Source organism: Epinephelus lanceolatus, chromosome 7 (assembly GCF_041903045.1).
Source record: "Epinephelus lanceolatus isolate andai-2023 chromosome 7, ASM4190304v1, whole genome shotgun sequence".
NCBI lineage: Eukaryota > Metazoa > Chordata > Actinopteri > Perciformes > Serranidae > Epinephelus > Epinephelus lanceolatus.
This window is the reverse complement of record NC_135740.1, coordinates 16,252,328-16,270,222: the sequence shown is the minus strand read 5'-3', so window position 1 is coordinate 16,270,222 and position 17,895 is coordinate 16,252,328. Positions and strand designations below refer to the sequence as shown.

General features: G+C 38.4%; 2 protein-coding genes across 2 annotated transcripts; one reads left to right on the top strand and one right to left on the bottom strand.

Annotated features, from left to right (window-relative positions):
- Positions 1–997: 997 nt before the first annotated feature.
- On the bottom strand, positions 998–3,604 carry med7 (mediator complex subunit 7). Its single transcript, XM_033632760.2, has 2 exons — positions 3,472–3,604; positions 998–2,020 (listed from the first exon to the last, which is right to left on the bottom strand). The coding sequence occupies exon 2, from the start codon at positions 2,009–2,011 to the stop codon at positions 1,247–1,249; it is 765 nt and encodes a 254-aa protein (XP_033488651.1). The 5' UTR covers positions 2,012–2,020; positions 3,472–3,604; the 3' UTR covers positions 998–1,246.
- A 2,518-nt stretch (positions 3,605–6,122) lies between these two features.
- itk (IL2 inducible T cell kinase) lies at positions 6,123–14,602 on the top strand. Its single transcript, XM_033632609.2, has 17 exons — positions 6,123–6,381; positions 6,541–6,645; positions 6,766–6,847; positions 6,966–7,091; positions 7,292–7,329; positions 7,777–7,928; positions 8,069–8,134; positions 8,242–8,296; positions 8,762–8,841; positions 9,125–9,267; positions 10,952–11,026; positions 11,371–11,539; positions 11,625–11,841; positions 11,924–11,988; positions 12,107–12,225; positions 13,916–14,073; positions 14,180–14,602. Exons 1-17 carry the CDS (start codon positions 6,244–6,246, stop codon positions 14,243–14,245), a joined length of 1,854 nt encoding a protein of 617 aa, XP_033488500.1. The 5' UTR covers positions 6,123–6,243; the 3' UTR covers positions 14,246–14,602.
- Positions 14,603–17,895: the final 3,293 nt, after the last annotated feature.

Sequence of the window (17,895 nt, the reverse complement as noted above, 5' to 3'; positions counted from 1 at the left end):
TCGGTGTTACAGAAACATCTGGGCGGGAAACGAGTTAATAGACATGTACTTCAAGTCACTGGAGTATTAATAATTCAACCCAAGACGGCAGGATATGGAAATGACCCTGTCGCTGTGTAGGGAATCCCAGCAGAGGATAATAACAGGCAGGGGGCGGGGTGGCAGGATCATGATATGAACCACGTCGTGCTCATCCTCGGTTTTTTGCTTACATACCCGAAAGATTAAGCAACGTTTAAACATAGCAACATTTTGTTATGTTGTATATCACTTGCTGTTAATGTTGTCTGTGGTGTTACACACACATGGCAGGACAATGCTGCAGAGCAGAGCAGTGGATAAAATAAACCTCTGAACATCTGTTACACAAGTCAGTGCATGTAAGGTGGAACCTGTCCCTGGGAAGCCATTCTGGGTCAGTGAAATGAGGCTGGAGTCTGCTGTCGGCCACACACAGACACTTCTTTGACTCACATTATTACAGCCTGCTGCCTGTGTAACAAACATCCTTTGTAGAGCATGTGCATAAGGAAACTGAACTTTGCTGTACACAATGTGCACATTCCTATGATAATTTCTCTTACATCACATTAGTCATAGAACTATGTATATTTCAATATTCAAATACACCCCAAAAATTTGGCTCTGTGTTTCAATATGGAAATTAGGATCCCTCTAAGTAGATGCATGCTTTGTCATCATTAAACAAGAGCTGCAGCTGCTGCTGCTGGAGGAAACTGTTACACAAACAAGGCCACAAAACACTGGTTATTATATTATATAAGCGCTTCTACAAAAAGCTGGAGTGAAAGGCTTTAGGGAGGGGTGACTGTAACTACAGTCTGTAAACACTAACCTTTCCATAACCACTCTTACTACATCAGAAGTGTGCAAGGTGTGTGACAAGGCTAAGATGCTTTGTGATCCTGATGAAATGTCTACACAAATAATGGATTCGCTTAAACACTGATGGTTTAATGAACACTTTCATCACAGCTCTACTGCAATAGGAATTTTCTTTATTGGATTTATTACAAAAAAAGATCGGTGTCATATTTACATTCTCCAAATACCTTCACAGAAACTCTTAATAATATCTACATAATGGCTTTTAAAATAAAATACCATTCAACTCCAGGCCCAGTGAAAACACAGCAAACGTTTTCATACTTAGACTCTTAAGTACAGCATACAAAAAAACAAAGAGAAACACTGAAAAAAGAAACACAACTACGCATCAGAAAACTTAAGCAATTTCATCAATAATACTGCACATGGCAGCATCCTTGTCCCATATTTTGTCCCTCTTAGAAGCAGGGGCGCTCTTGTCCTGGTTACCTGCTGCCATACAGCTAGCACCTGCTTCCTCTACATCCATTGGTTCAGTTTTCAGTCTAGGGGCCTGCCCAGATGAGCAACCAACACTAGCTGCTGCAGGCACACTCCTTGTCCCATCGCTAGCACCATCCGAACCCTCCATCTGTGGTAAGTCATCAGGTAAGGACGCAAGGCACCCCTGGATCATCTCCACCACCCTCTCCAGATGTTTCTGGAACCTCTCAGCTGTCTCTAGCCTCTGTCTCTTCTGCACCTCCATCATCACCCTCAGTGTCTCCCTGGCTTGATGTGGCCTGTACTCATTTATCAGATGGTGCATATGAACAAACAGAAGCTTCAAGTCCTCCAGCTTCTCTTCACGCTTTATACTGCCGGGGCTTTTGATAAGGATGTCCAGAAGGTCCAGAAAGTTCACGAGAATGGACATGTTGAGCTTCTTAAGCTCCCTTTTGTGGTCAAACTGCATAGGATGGAGCCTCTCAATACCTTGGCTCTCTAGTGGCCGGATGATGAGGTCGTCACACTGGAACTGGTTACCAAACATCATGTAGTTGTCTCTGATGGGTGGAGGTGGCTTAGGAGCCAGACCTTTGCGGATGTTTTCATCTGTGTATTCTTTGATGTACTGCATAGGCGGAGGGGGCAGGGCACTGACCTGCTGTGGTTCACCCATGATGCTGATCTGAAACAGTAACAGTAAAATATTAATCTCTTTGCCAAGCAAAACAATGCCTTTTTAAAATAAGAAATAAGTTAAAATGTGTGCACCAGTTGTGAGTTTAGGACCACTTAGGGTTTCCTCTGTACATGTTAAAAAGTAACACGCATAGTAATAAGTTCATAGCTAATAGCAGTAACAGAGTCAGTCTAATGCTTTACAATAGGTGGCAATACTATCATACAAAAACACTGTATTAAAAGTATTTAAAAAGCTAAGTGCGTACCAGTTGTGCAACCCTGGATTGCTTTAGTCAAGTACAGCAAGCCAAGGGTATATGCACTAATTACAAAAAAATAGGGCTTTTCAGAGTACTGAAAACTGTATTAAAGCAGTAATGTGTATGTAAACTTAACTTTTATACCTGTGGCCAGTCCAGTGTTTTTTTTCCATCTTTCAATACTCCTATACTGAATATTTTGATTTACTGTAATGCTATGTGTTTAATGAGATTCTCATGGTATTGTATGTAAAAGTATGGACATACAGATTAAGCTGTAACTGCAGTTTTCACAAAACAAAGAAGAAAAAAAACACATTTTTCACTTACTGTGTGATTCATTTTGCACAACTGGAATTACATATCTTATTCAGCTAATGTACCAGTAAAGTTACCTTAAAGACTGTGACCTATTTAAATGCAGTTATTATGTTCAGTTACTTCGTTAGTTTCCACCTCTGCAAATAAAGTTGTATATTTTTTCTTTTTGTCGACAATCGAGGCAACATTTGACTCCTCCATCGGAAATCAACACCAATAGAGCGGTTGCCTCCATTGCTCCATCATAGTACACAGTGTTAAACATGCACTATCACTGCTACTGCCATTATTTCATTAATATTTTATTTTTTTTACTGACACTTTAACTGCGCTGACACCTTCTATTGCTGCTGCTTTTAACTTTTTATGTGTATGTACATTTCTAATTGCTCTTACACCGAGGAAAGCAAACTGAATTTCATTGTACATTCTGTGTAATGACAGTAAAGACTGATTCATTGATTGATTCATTCATTCAGAAGCGGCAAGATCTTCCCCATGTAAAATATGAAAGAACAAAGTTAGCCTGCTAGCTGTCAGTACGGGTGAGGGCTAACATAACAAGCGAGCGATGCTAGTTACGTTAGCAACTGTTTGCCATACAACTTGTAATCAAATATCATCATTAACTATCTAAAACGTGTATTTACGTTAATGGATGTGTAGCTCCTCTCCTCCTCTTGTCTACAATCAGATGTACCGCTAGCCGTTAGCAGAACCACTGCGCTCTAGAGAAATACGCAGCTAACTAGCTATGTGGCTAGTGCTAGCAGTAACGTTACTTCTGCTAACCTCTGCTAACTAGTTACGTCGGAACCGCAAACTGTCTAACAAAATAAGCGCATTAAAATACAGCAAATGTACTTATACACACCCCTTAAATGGTTCCTCTGTTGCTAAATGTAGACTGTAGATATGAAGTGTCACAGAGGTTTCTAACCGGACACTTAGCTCATGACTAGCTTAGCTCCTTCCATCCACTGACAGGAACGTTTGTCTGTGTCCCATTTTCATTGGCTGAACTGTCCTCGTGACATTTATTTGGCCGCGCGGATTGGACCGTACCAGAAGCGCGAACTAAAAGCTGATTGGTCGTAACAGTCGGAAGTATGATAAATGATTTGTTCGCTAATATAGCTAATATAAAAATAGTTTTGTAACGTTTGTTAAAGCATGACTGTTCAAAAAATAGTGTTGTTAGAGATATAAAGTGAGAGGTAAGCTTCTTTTCACGGTATAATTTGTGGCTTGGTGATTAGAAATAATTTCTGTCCCTTATGATATCAAAAAGTGCATTTAACTAAACTACGTACCTACTGAAATAAGTTCTGACGCAGGTTTTTAAACCTCATTCATACCAGTATTCTACGCCAAAGACTTTTCCAGCAAAATTGCCTTCTTATAAAAATGTAAAAACCATGATTATAACAATAACCATTTATCCATAGAGCATTCTGCAAGCAAGAAGCACTAAGGGAATGGACTGGAAGCCAAATAAAAAGCAATGGCAGAACACAACCATCATCAAAATTAAAACAGTTGCCTGAGGTGAGCAATTACACAACATAACTTTTAAAAAAGCCAACTGACATTAAACTAATCTAAAATGCAAAATTAGCTAAATCCACATGTTACATTAAAATGTGAAAATGTATTAGCTGTCAAGAAAAGCCATTCTGTAAAAATGAATAGCCTATTAAGAGACAAAAACTAAAATTGTGTGTAGCAGTCCTGGTTTTACATAATGTATAGGTATTAAGGCCATTTCAGTTCACATTTAGAATCTAATTTATTTAATTTTCTGACTTTCTTTAAGCAGTCATTCATATGATACAGCTTAAAAGAGAGGGGGGATTTTTCAGATACTGCAGTCTAGTGGATATATGAAGTATAAAGTCCATCATTCTGATTCTGCCAATTCTCCAAAATAAAATTAAAACTTTGCACATTTTTAGAGCTATTGTTAATGATATTGTAGACTTTAAAATACTCAGACAGGACTACATTTATTAACATTCCGCAGTCCACATCAGACAGGCTCTGTCAATAAGATGCTCATACTTTACTTGTACATTTAGTCACATATTTGAATTTTGTTCTGATTTCATAATGGAATTCAACGAGTATATGTGATGTAAAAAATATTGCACAGTTTAAAATTCAGGGAAAATAATAAAAACATTATATAGGCTAGAAATACTGAAACCACTGCTGAATGTATTAAAAAAAATCCTCAACCCTGATTTTCTGACATTGTCTTCATGTTCTAAGTATTTTTTCTAACAAAATGTGCCCCTCAGTGAAAACTGATGTAGACCAGAAAGTAGTCCATTCTCATCCAAAATTCTAATGCAGACTAAACTGTAAGAGTGCTTTTCCTGATGGTGGTGCTGTAGCATCCATATACTGTAAATCTCCCAGGTTTTGTGAGAATTGCTTCTTGAGGATTGCTTCAGTCTTTAAACTCTCTAACTTTGTAATAATAATAATAATAATAATAATAATAATAAACTTTATTTATAATGCACTTTACATTCCAAGAAATCTCAAAGTGCTATAAAACAAATGATAAAAACAACAGTGTAGTACAATCAACTACAATTAAAACAGAAAAGGGCACTCAAAAGTGATACAAAAGAAAAGAACACATGATCAAAGCATTACATGGGATATATAAGGATGAAAGTGACATGAAAAAAGTGGTCAACGGAAAGCTTATAAAATTATTAAATTATAAAGCTTGTAAAATTCTACTCTCTAACTCAAACTACTATGTCTAAACAAGATCCCCAAACCACCTTTTTAATCTTCATGATTACTGGAACACAACTCTAACACTGCTTGAAGCTATAATCAGCATTATTTTTCTAGCATAGCCTCAACATTCCCAGCACGATTACAATCTGTCTCTGTGTGTCTGTGAGCATCATATGGGAGAGAATAAAAAAACACAAGGAAACTGAAACCATCTCACAAGTGCTGTATAAAAGCAGGGGCAGGTGTGATGACAGTGGGGCTTTTTCAAAGATGCAATTTATACATATACACAGGCAACACAGTAAAACACCTCCCTAAAATCTTCATCGTGGCTGTAACAATGTGAAAACCCAAAACCTCAGTCTTAGTACATAGTTATTACGTAATTTTTGCCAAGTGTGTTTTAAAAGTTCAGCAGTTTTGATAGTGAAATTAATGCCCTTATTTTTGTTAAATGAATACTCCTGTCTAATATTTACAATTTTACCTAAACTTTGTGTCATTACCAGGATATATTGTCACCTTCAAGGTGTATATTTGGTGTTAAATGTACAAAAGTGCAGAGATTAAATAATGACCCTCCCACTTCTGCACAGCTCTCACTGACTTATTGCAACATAGTTAGCGAAAGTACATGTGAGCGCTTGTAGTGTGTGTGTGTGTGTGTGTGTGTGTGTGCTTGGGTGCCTGTGTGTGTGTGCATAAGCACAACCCATTTCATGCCGTAAGGATGTGGTTTACCGAGTGCAACAACTTTATGCCGGAAGCTCCGCAGCTTCAGTCAAGTTATCATCTACTGTTTTCTTTTCTGTCACTGCGAGGTACTCAGTCTCTCTCCGTCAGCCAAAAGCCACCATTGTTTTTCATATTGTTGTTCATAGCTGTCACCATGTTCCCCAGGGTGATTTTGAAGGGAACTATGATTAAAAAATCTCAGCAAAAGAAGAGAACATCACCTTGCAACTACAAGGAGAGGTTTTTTGTATTGGACACCCAAGACCTGAAGTATTCTGAACGCAGACCGGGGGTAAGTACGCACCTTACGCATTAATACACTAGATTTAAATTTGAAATGAAGCAATCTGGATGCTTGGTTTGTAAATATGGCGTATAAGGAAACAACTACAATATGAATCATATCAATGGTATGTGTAGCACACTGAAAGTAAAGATCTTGATCTTTCAGAAAAAGCCCATGCAGAAAGGCTGCATCGAGCTGTCCAGGATCAAGTGTGTGGAGATTGTGTGTACTGACGTCCCCATACCATGCAACTATAAGTACCCTTTTCAGGTGAGCTCATACACAAAGATGAAATATTTTGTTATATGTTTAGTAGTGTGTAGTATAACCGTTAATGACGTAACACAAGAATATAAGTAGCACTTTTCTGAAATGCAAATGTCTCTACAGGTTTTTCACAACAACCACTACCTCTACATTTTCGCCCCAGACAATGATTGCCGTCAGAGATGGGTCAGAGCTCTTAAAGAGGGTGAGCAATTTAGAACACCATGCTTAAGACAATAATGGCAGCACAACATGTAAACCCTTGATTGTATTTCATAGACTTGATTTCTGAAACTACATTTATATCATTCTGTCTGATACAGAGACAAAGCATAACAACTTGGTTACAAAATACCACCCGAACTTCTGGATGGATGGAAAATGGAGATGCTGCCAACAAACAGAGAAACTGGCGACGGGTTGTCATGTGTATGACCCCGTGGGATATGGTTTGTATTATTTCATCTTGTCTCCTTGTTTCATTTATATTTCCATAAGTGTATTTGATCCCGCCTGACATTGTCAAAACTTGATCTACATTTAGTAGTGTTTCATATTTTAGCATCCTACAAAATCTAGTGTTAAAGTGTTATTTTGTACATTTGGATGCACCTAAACATTCTCCAATCGCATTTTTCTGACTCCACAGCTTCTAAAAAGCCGCTTCCTCAACTCCCGGAGCCAGAGGTACCCCTTTCTAAAGCATAAATAATGTGTGCTGTTAAAATATTATTGATGTGTTAGTCAATACTGCTCAAATTAGTGTGGGTAAACAAAATTACTTCTTGATATTCATTCTGTTGCTTCTACCATTGCACCTCATCACAGATGATTTTTAGCTCCGTTGGTTTGTTAAGTAAGGGCGTTTACATCGATTTCATATTTGTCTGCTCTGTGTCTTTTTAAAAGTAAACGTAAAGTTGAAAAACCCCTGCTGTCTTTATTTTCAACCCCTTTGTGTGAAGATACACGACTGTAAAGAATTTTAAATATAACACAGTAATTGCTCTCGTCACAAAATATGTTGCTCAGACAGAAGAGTTTGTTACTTTGAAATTCATAGAGCACATTAATATCCCATATCGTGTTGGGGTTTTAGATTTTAGATGGTTTTCTTTTCTTTTTCTCTGGTAGATGGCAGTGCATCATGCAGGACAGAGGATTGTCATCGCTCTGCAGGACTACACACCGCTTGGAGATGATGACCTGCCCCTACAGAAAGACCAGGAGTACACTCTGATTAACAGCTCCCACTCCGACTGGTGGGCCGTACAGGATGACAAGGGGTAAGGCACATAAAGATGCCCACCTCAGGCTTAGTAACAAAATTCACTTAAAATAAAAGCACAAATAATAGCACTTTATCTATTGTAAGGATGAATATGAGTTTACGATTAATGAATATTTTTTCCTGACCCCTCATCAGGAACACAGGCTTCGTACCCAGTACTTACGTGGCTGAAAAATCCGGCAGCAACTTTGAGAGATTTGAGTGAGTTTGATTTAATTGTGTTTCCCATTGTTAACACGTGGATATATGCAAATCCATTCTGCCCTCTATACAATTAATTTACTTGTCATTAATTTGTCGTCTCACAGATGGTACAACAAAAACATAACCAGAGGGGAAGCAGAGGATTTGTTAATGAAACAGGTAAAAACAATGTCAGTGTTTCAGGATCCAGGTGATTGTTCCATTTCCATCTGTTTGTGCCTCCAGCCGAGTTTTGACAGAACAAAATAACTTCTGCAAATAATAATTGTGATGACAATTAACAGGATGTCGCTCCCACGTGACGCAGTGCACTTTTGCTGTGACTGTACCACCTACAGCAATCTCGCATCTGCAAAAATGAATGCAAATGCACCTGCATGCACGACAAGAATGTGACATGACATGGGACGTGAAAAATGCCTCACAACCACAGTGTTTCCTCCAATGTTGAATTTCCTGCTGTGAAGTTGCTAAGTTTTGCAAGTGGGAGGTCGAGAGCTATCCAACATTTATTACCCAAAATGACTGTTGTAACTGCAGATTGAAAAAAAAAACAGTGTCTGACACTACAAATGTATTATTTACCTTTGATGATTTTATCTGGTTTCCACTTTTTACTTTTAGGGGAAAGAAGGTGCATTCATGGTGCGTGACTCGAGGCAGGCAGGGGTCTACACAGTTTCAGTCTTCACCAAAGCACCCGGGTAATTTTATTTCCTTCTTACCCTTTTAGCTGGTAGAAATAAAATATGATTAGTAGATAATGTGGTACTAAATATACATACATCTGATATACTTGATAGCATGTGACTGAGCCTTTGATTAAATAATAAGATGTTCCAGAGCCACAGCTTGACACGCTGGTGTATATTTAGAATGAACATGACCTGAAACCAGTGGCATTTTTTCCTCATCTTACACTATTTATTATAATTTACAGTGAATGTTTCACCCATGTTGCATAAGCATCTCTTTGTTTTCCTTTAGATCTAATGGGGAGAAGAATCCAAGAGTGAAACATTACCAAATCAGACAGACAGAAACAGGAGAGGCCACATTTTACCTGGCAGAGAAATACTTGTTCAGCACCATTCCTGAGCTCATTCATTACCACCAACACAACGCTGCCGGTAAGTGTGTCGACCTCTGGCACCCAGCAGTATTAAAATGAAAAGATCAGGTGCCACAAGGAAGCTTGGTTCATTAAAAACTTCTGTCTCAAAAAACATTGTGACAAAGGGCAAAAGAATGTGCTCAGATGCCTTATATAAGATTAGTAATTAAAGGGGAGCTCCACCTAAATTAAGAATGCCAATATGTTATTTTCCATTGTCTACAAAGGTTCAATCAATATTTGTCTACTCTTCCTAAAAGGCAGAAACCAAAGACCTAAATCTAAAACTTGTGATGTCGTCAAGTATAAAGTCTGGAGCTGCTTCATAGACAATGAATGGGGGACCGATTTTGTGGCAGAGTAGAAACACGTCTCCTCAGACCTCTGATGAACAACAGAAAGTCGCCATCTTTGCCTATATGAGTCATGTGACATACTACACCAAATCCACATCAAATAATGGTAAAAAATACATTACATATTACTTGTATACACCACTACCATACCAAGACTACATGTATATAAGGTGCAAAAAGGCACATAAAGAAAATATTGGTATATACAAAAAGGAGACTATCTGTATACAAATCATGTATTCCCCATAAGTTAACTACTCTAAGGTCTCTTGCTAAATAGAAATGATATAGACATGCTAAATACATACAACAAACACCGCTGTGAATCATTTGTCACAACACAGCAAGAAAATACATTAAAGTATTACTCATATACACAAATTCAGGCCACATATATATATGAATAAAGGGTACATGAAGAAAATCAGTGAGCAGTATATACATATATACGAATGCTGTGCCCCCAATTATCCCAGCTGGCATTCTAATGTTTATTCACTGTTGAATCAACATCATATACCATATTTGATTCATTGCTGAATTATGGTTTGATTTTGAAAGATGAATCAATGTTGATTTCGTGGTGTTGTTTCAGTGTTGTGTCGTAAATTTTAAACGTTGTTTTAAAATGGTTTCGACATTGAAATGGGTCTTTCTGAAATTTCAATGTTGATTTATGAGAATTTTGTTGACTTTTTTACAACCATTGGAATTTAATGTTGTTTCAGTGTTGTTTTAATGTTGAAACAGATCTTTCTGAAATTTCAATGTTGATTTATGGTATGAGAATTTTGTTAACTTTTTTACAACCATTGGAATTAAATGCTGTTTCAGTGTTGTTTTAATGTTGAAACAACTGACCTAACCACATTTCAACATTGAAAGTTGGACGTGTGCCAGCTGGGAATTAGTATTACAAAAGGACTCTGACTTTAGCTGTTATACGTGTGCTACCTATCTAACATTATGAATTGTTCTTACCGAGTTACACTGATTTTGTGGACCCACAAAATGTTTATTTTAGCTTTATTCTTATTCATGAGCTTTATTCTATTGTAGTGTTCCCAGTTCTGAAACTAAAAGTATACCCATATACTCAGAACATTCACCTGGCTGCTCTCAGTGTTATCTCTAACATCTTTTCCAACTCATTGTCTTTGGAGCAGCTCCAGACTTTACACTTTATGACATCACAAATTTGAGTTTTAGCACTTGTTTTTGGATTTGGCAGATAGTTGTTCATGTTTCCTATTATTTTGGACTGTCTTACCATAGAAATAACGTGTTTGAGTTTTGAAAATAGGTGTAGTTCTTCTTTAATATGTCTGTGTGTCATCTGTGCAGGTCTGATAACCCGTTTAAGACACCCTGTCTCTCAAGATGGAGGCTGCTGTCAGGAAATTGCCGATCCCTTGAAAGGTTAGAGGATGTACTGTTGTGTAAATGGGTCAGCTCAGCTGGTTGAACTGGATCTCTCTCTCTCACACACACACACACACACACACACACACACACACACACACACACACACACAAAAAACTTACTGCAGAAGAACTTGTTTTTGCTGACCTCTAGTGGTTCTCACAGAGGCATACTCAGGGTGCATTCAGTGCTCCCAGACAGTTATGTGACTGTTTGGTGTTGTGCAACAAACCGGGCACTTTCATAACTCTTTGATTACAATCAATAAATCAATTTTTCTTATGTTATCTGAACTCAACTACATTATCAGTGTTGCTCACCACCTGTTTGCCGCTCGACAGATCAGTGGGAGGTGGACCCTGCGGAGCTGACACTGGGTCAGGAGTTAGGCAGTGGCCAGTTTGGGCTGGTGCTGGAAGGGAGATGGAGAGATAAGAAGGTGGCAGTGAAGATGATACGAGAAGAGTGCATGTCAGATGAGGAATTTAAAGAAGAGGCAAAGGTCATGATGTAAGTGCACTTCATAGAGTTGCTTCATATTGGTCAGGTGATCGAACCACTCAACTTATGTGTGTGTCTGTGTGTGTTTTAACAGGAGACTGTCCCATTGTAAGCTGGTTCAGCTGTACGGTGTGCGTACCCAGTGTACTCCCATGTGTCTGGTGTTTGAGTTCATGGAGAATGGTGCACTGTCAGACTACCTGCGAGCCAGGAAAGGGTGTCTATCCCAGGACACGATGTTGGGGATGTGTCTGGATGTCAGTGAGGGGATGGCTTACCTGGAGAGCTCCAACTTCATCCACAGAGATCTGGTAAATCAACAGATAGAGCTTTTTATGATGTACTGGTGCTGTGTTAGCAGAGTTAATCCATCTGTTCCTCTTTCTTCCACAGGCTGCCAGGAACTGTCTGGTTTCAAAGAACAATGAGGTGAAAGTATCTGACTTTGGTATGACAAGGTATGCTATCCACTGTATCGTGAGGAACTTTTAAAGCACAAAATTTATTTTGTTTTTACTGTAGCTAAATGTCACTTTAGTGCCATTTAAAGGTGAGTGTCTGCTCTCTGTGCTGTAGATTTGTGCTTGATGATCAGTACACAAGCTCCCAGTGCTCCAAGTTCCCTGTCAAGTGGTCGGCCCCAGAGGTCATCAAGTACTGCAAGTTCAGCAGCAAGTCCGACGTCTGGTCATTCGGTTTGTTCATCTGTCTATCTCTGTGCCTTTCAATTGTTTTGTTTGTGTCTGACTTGCTGTCTTTGGAGTCAACATCCTTCATTTGTCTGGTTTTGAAGGGTAGGTTCACCCCAAAAATCAAGGTACATATTTTTCCTCATACCCATAGTGCTATTTGTTGATCTAGATTGTTTTGGTGTGCATTGTCAAGTGTTGGCGATGTCAGCCTTCTCTCCGACATAATGGAAATAAATGACACTCAGCTTGTGGTGCTCAAAGCACCAAAAAAATACTTTCAAAAACTCAACAGCAATGTCTCTTTCCAGAAATCCTGGCCTGATTACTCAAGATAATCCACAGACTTTGTTGTGAGCAGTTTCATGTAGGAACTATTTTCTGTCTCCTGAACTACACCCACCAACCGTATCACCATGCAGATGGAAGCATGCATCTACTCATGGACGAGAGGCCCTTGCTCATGCCAGCATAAACATTAATGGCGTCGTCCTCAGCTGAGTTGTAGCATTAGCTAGCTCAGTGGTGCTAGGTGAGCTAGCAGTAGATGCATGCTTCTGTCTGCACAGTGATTCGGTTGGTGGGTGTAGTTCATGAAACTGCTCATAACAAGATCTGTAGATTATCTTTAGTAACTGGGTCATGATTTATGGAAAGACACGTTGATGTTGAGTTTTTCAAATGTTTTTAGGTACAGTAGGCACCAAAAGTCAAGTGCCATCTACTTCTATTATATTGGAGAGAAGGCCAACATCTCCAACACTCGGCCACTCACACCAAAACAATGTTAATTGATAAATAGCACTACAGGTATGAGAGAAACTGTGTACTTTAGATTGCAGGGTGAACTGCCACTTAATCATTCATATTGTTTTCAGATTTTGTGTAGTTTTCACAGAAAAACAGCAGGTCTTGGGAGTTCTGCTGGCTAGCTGACAACACACCACAATCATCTGTGTTTCACTGATAGTACATTGACTCTGGTGTTCTGTGCTATAATGTACTAAACTGGAAACCTAATAAGACTACAATAATTTGAAACCACTTTTAGAAGCAAAAAGAAGACATTTCAATACACAGATGTTTGTAACTACTGAAGAAAAAAATGATGCAAGGGTAAAAAGCACTGGGCCTTCTTTTAATTGATCATAGTCATTGATTTAAATCCATGTACATGTGTGTACAAGTGCCAAAAACTGTATTGGTAGCAATGTTCATGGAGCAATGCCAACTCTTGGATTTGCAGTGACCTTCAAGAAGTTAAATTTGTTGGGAAAATTGTGAAATAGGAGTTTAAACAGGCCAGCAACATATTGACCTGGCTTGAACAGTTGCCCAGGACAAGTGTTCTGAAGTTGTGACTTGCTTGTATCTAACAGATGCAGAAAATAAATAATATAGTAAGAAACTGTTTTTAAGAACCAGGGATGATTTTGCAAGACTGCATGTAGCTAAATAGTAATGCTGAATGGATAAACACATGGCTCTAAAATCAGTTTATGATTAAATCACTTGAAGCTTGTCATAATCATTTAAAATACTGTGTGCAAAAGAGCTTGTATGGAACCACCACAACCATGCAAATGATTAACCAGACACACGGACAGATTAGAGGATTAACTGACCACCAGCCAGTCTCCTTATAGGTGTGTTTATTCAATAATAACTGTGAGTCTCCCTGTCCACTCCTGCTCAGGTGTGTTCATGTGGGAGGTGTATAACGAGGGCCGTCTTCCTTATGAGAACCGCACAAATGCCGAAGTGGTGGAGTCCCTGAATGCAGGCCTGAGGCTCCTGAAGCCACGCTTGGCCCCAGACGCTATTCACCTGCTCATGGAGTGGTGCTGGAAGGAGGTGGGGACAGGAATTTGAACGTAGTAAAAGAACTGCCGACATACAAAACACACAGACATCACAGCTGTTTGCAATAATGCTTTTGTTGTCACGTTTTCATTCTCAGAAAGCAGAAGATCGTCCATCCTTTGCTCTCCTCCTGCACGAGTTGGCCTCCCTCGCAGACCTGTGAACCAAGATGTGATTTGAGGTTGAAAATATGAAAATAGCTCTATTTATTTTATTTATTGATTTATTTCCAATTGCTTGTCAAATGTTTTTTTTTAAATGTCTTTAAAATTATTTCATGTAAGGTAATTACAAAACACAAGACACTTTCATATTCCTAGATTTTGCAGTTTATCTGTTTCATGCTGTACCTGTATACCTCTGTAGACTGTCTATTCCTGAGAATCCTTACACAGTTCATTCAGACAACTTACTGCAGGTTTATGATTATGTTTTAAATACTCCATAAGGTCTCTGTACATTAAATAGGTGAGATGGCTATGTTGTTTAACTCACTGTTAATTAAATGGATCCTTTGTCATTCTTGTCGTTTTAATTTTCAGGACTACAACAATGATAACTTTCAAAATATGACCAAAAGTAGGTGATACATTTACTTTTCAGAAATGGAAAAAAAATGTCTCTGAAGATGTCACAAATTGTAGGATTTAATAATTCAGATTTTGAACACAGTTTGACCCCACATCTTTCCTTTGACAATTAGTCATTACCTGTAAGCTTAAAAGGCAGCTGTAAAAAGCCTGTTTGCCTCTATATGGAGAATAGCAGCTATAGCCAACTTAAATTCAGGTCATTTGCAATGGATTCCAATTGTGTTTTCACGCAGACATTATGAAAATGTCAAAAGAAACTGTTCAAACAACTGCTGCAACATAACCCATTCTGCTGCTGTTCAACTGTGTGCTCCAAAAGGTCATGGTTTTGGCATAATGTGGCTACAGATAGGTCAGCTTTCTTCAAAGTTACCACAAAAATGCAGTTTAGATATGGTTACACATAAGTGGAACTATTGCTATCAAAAAACTATTATTACTGGTACCAGTGTAGCAAGTGTGTGGGATTACAACGTACCAGTTGAATAATCCGTTTCAGTCAGTCAGTCAAACAAGCAGGCATTCTGCTGTGTGGGTGTAGTGGCCAAAGATGGAACTACAAGGCATGCAATGCTCTCTGGTCCAAATATACCTACAATACACACTGTCCCAAAATTTCTACAAGCACCAAGTCAGAGGTGGATTGAAATATCCATTACAAGAGAAAAAAAATATGCTGAAGAAAATGTATTTATTCTAGCCTATTGTCATGAGGGCCAGCTGTTAGAAAAGTGGAGCCACAGAAAAATTCAAAGCATAAGCCTGGTTCATAGGCGCATATGTAGTGGTAGGAAGATTTATCATTTTAGTCTTAAAGGGACAATTCACTCCAAAATTAAAATAAAAATACTTCTTTTTTAAAAATATCTTTTTATTAATCTAAATTGTTTTGGTGTGATTTTGCAGAGTGTTGGAGATGTCTGCTGTAGAGATTTCTGCCTTGTCTTGAATAAAATGGAACTAGATGATGCTTACCTTGTGGTGCTCAAAGAGCCAAAAAAAGAAAAAAGAAAATTAAAAACGTGACAGCAATGTTAGAAATCATGGTTGGGTTATTCAAGATAATTCACAGACCTTGCTGTGAGCAGTTTCATATGGGAACTATTTTCTTTCTGCCGAACCACACCCGCCAACTGTATCACCATGCAGATCGAAGCGTGAATCTACTCATGGATGTGCTCATGACAGTGCAAGATGTAAACAGTAACGGCATCATCCTCGGCTGAGCTGTAACATTAGCTAGCTTAGTGGTGCTGGGTGACTTAGCAGTAGATGCACGCTTCCTCTTGCGCCATGATACAGTTGGTGGGTGTAGTTCAGCAGAAAGAATATAGTTCCCACTGCTCACAACAAGATCTGTGGATTATCTTGCTCATGATTTCTTGACAGAGACATTACAGCTATGTTTTCTTAATGGTTTTTTGTGATTTGAGCACCACAAGCTGAGGGTCATCTAAATTAGTTCTTTTATGGAGAATGTGAAGGTATTTCACTCTATGTTAACATTTAAGAACTCAGGGTTCCCTGAGTTTCCCAAAGTCAATGGGTTGTTGGTTAGATGGCTCAAATAAGGTCTGCGGTTAACACAACCTTAAGATACTTTTATGTTTTGATCTATGATATAAAATACATGGGTAAACACCTCACTTGTAAATTTTTAAGCGATTATGTGTTCTTAAAAAGGTGGTTGCTAATGGGTGGCTAAATGTGCCTACAGAGCGTCATCATACTAAACGCAGCCTCGTTGCGGTGGTGACGCTTAAGTCATGCGTTAGCTTTTTACTTCTGGTGATTGTATTTACACTTCAAAAATTATAAAAATGTTTTTAATCTGTGAAGATTGTCTTGCTAAACAAAACGTGTAAGTGTCATAAACTTGTGTTTGCCACAGATCTTATTTTCTGCAGTACTTCAAAATCCAATGGGAAAGTCCTGTTGGCTTTTTGACAAGGGAACCAGGGCGATGCTACATTTTGCCTACAAGAAAACGTCATCCCTACACCACTCTATTACCAAAGTGTATGTACTTAATCCAAATATCAGATAGTTTACAATGTCCAGCTATGTGAGTGGAGGTAGTGCATCAGGATCTGTATTCCAGCCTTGGCCTGTCAAGTCATGTGGGTCTTGATATTCATGCTTAGTTTGTCCAAATACCGTTCTTTGACCACAAAAGCAGGCACAAGTAAAAAAAAGTGCATCCCTCACAAAATGGCACCCCTGTCCAAAAAAATATACATAATGTAACATCAACATTACTTTCTCTATATTCGAGACTAGGCAGACATCTTTATGCCACATGTCTCTAGAACTTGTCAACTCATACCAAATGGTAAATGGATGGACCTGCACTTGTATTGCGCTTTTCTAGTCTTAGGACCAATCAAAGCGCTTTTTACTCTACAGGTCACATTCACACACATATTTAAACACTGATGACTGAGGCTACTATACAAGGTGCCACTTGCTACTCAGCTTTTAACACACTCACACATTGATGGAACAGCCATCGGGAGCAATTCGGGGTTCAGTATCTTGTTCAAGGATGCTTTGACATGCTGGCTAGAGGAGCTGGGGATCGAACCACCAATATTCCAATACCACCGCAAAAACAATCTAGACTGACAAATAACACTGCACTTTGAAAATGAATTTGGTTTTTAAAATATTGGTATTAAGCATTGTGTCCCCACTTAAAGGAACAGTTTGACAATTTACTTTAGAAAGGAGAAACATTGTACAACCCCAATTCCAAAAAAGCTGGGACGCTGTGTAAACTGTAAATAAAAACAGAATGCAATGACTTGCAGACATAAGACTAGAATGAAAATAAAACAGTCAGTCAGCCAGCCAGCCACTTAACAAACAATGAAAACATCTTAATAGTAGCCTAATAATTGAACATGTGGATAGCAAATGGGCCTCCAGTGCATGCATGATATCATTATACATTATACATTTATTTCACACATTTGAAATTATCAAATGTCTTTTTTTTAACAAACAAAATCACAAGCTTATTAAGAGTAAAATTTCAACTGGCCCTGTACGGCCCCATAGACATCTTGCCACCAGGGGTCAGAGATGACTATTATTTAATTTGCCTGGTTTCATCATACATTTGTTTTCTGTTTTAATTGTAACAGTATTATCTCTGACATATGGGCTATCTTTAAAAAAACATTTATAGCATCAAACAAATAAACAAACAAACAAAAGC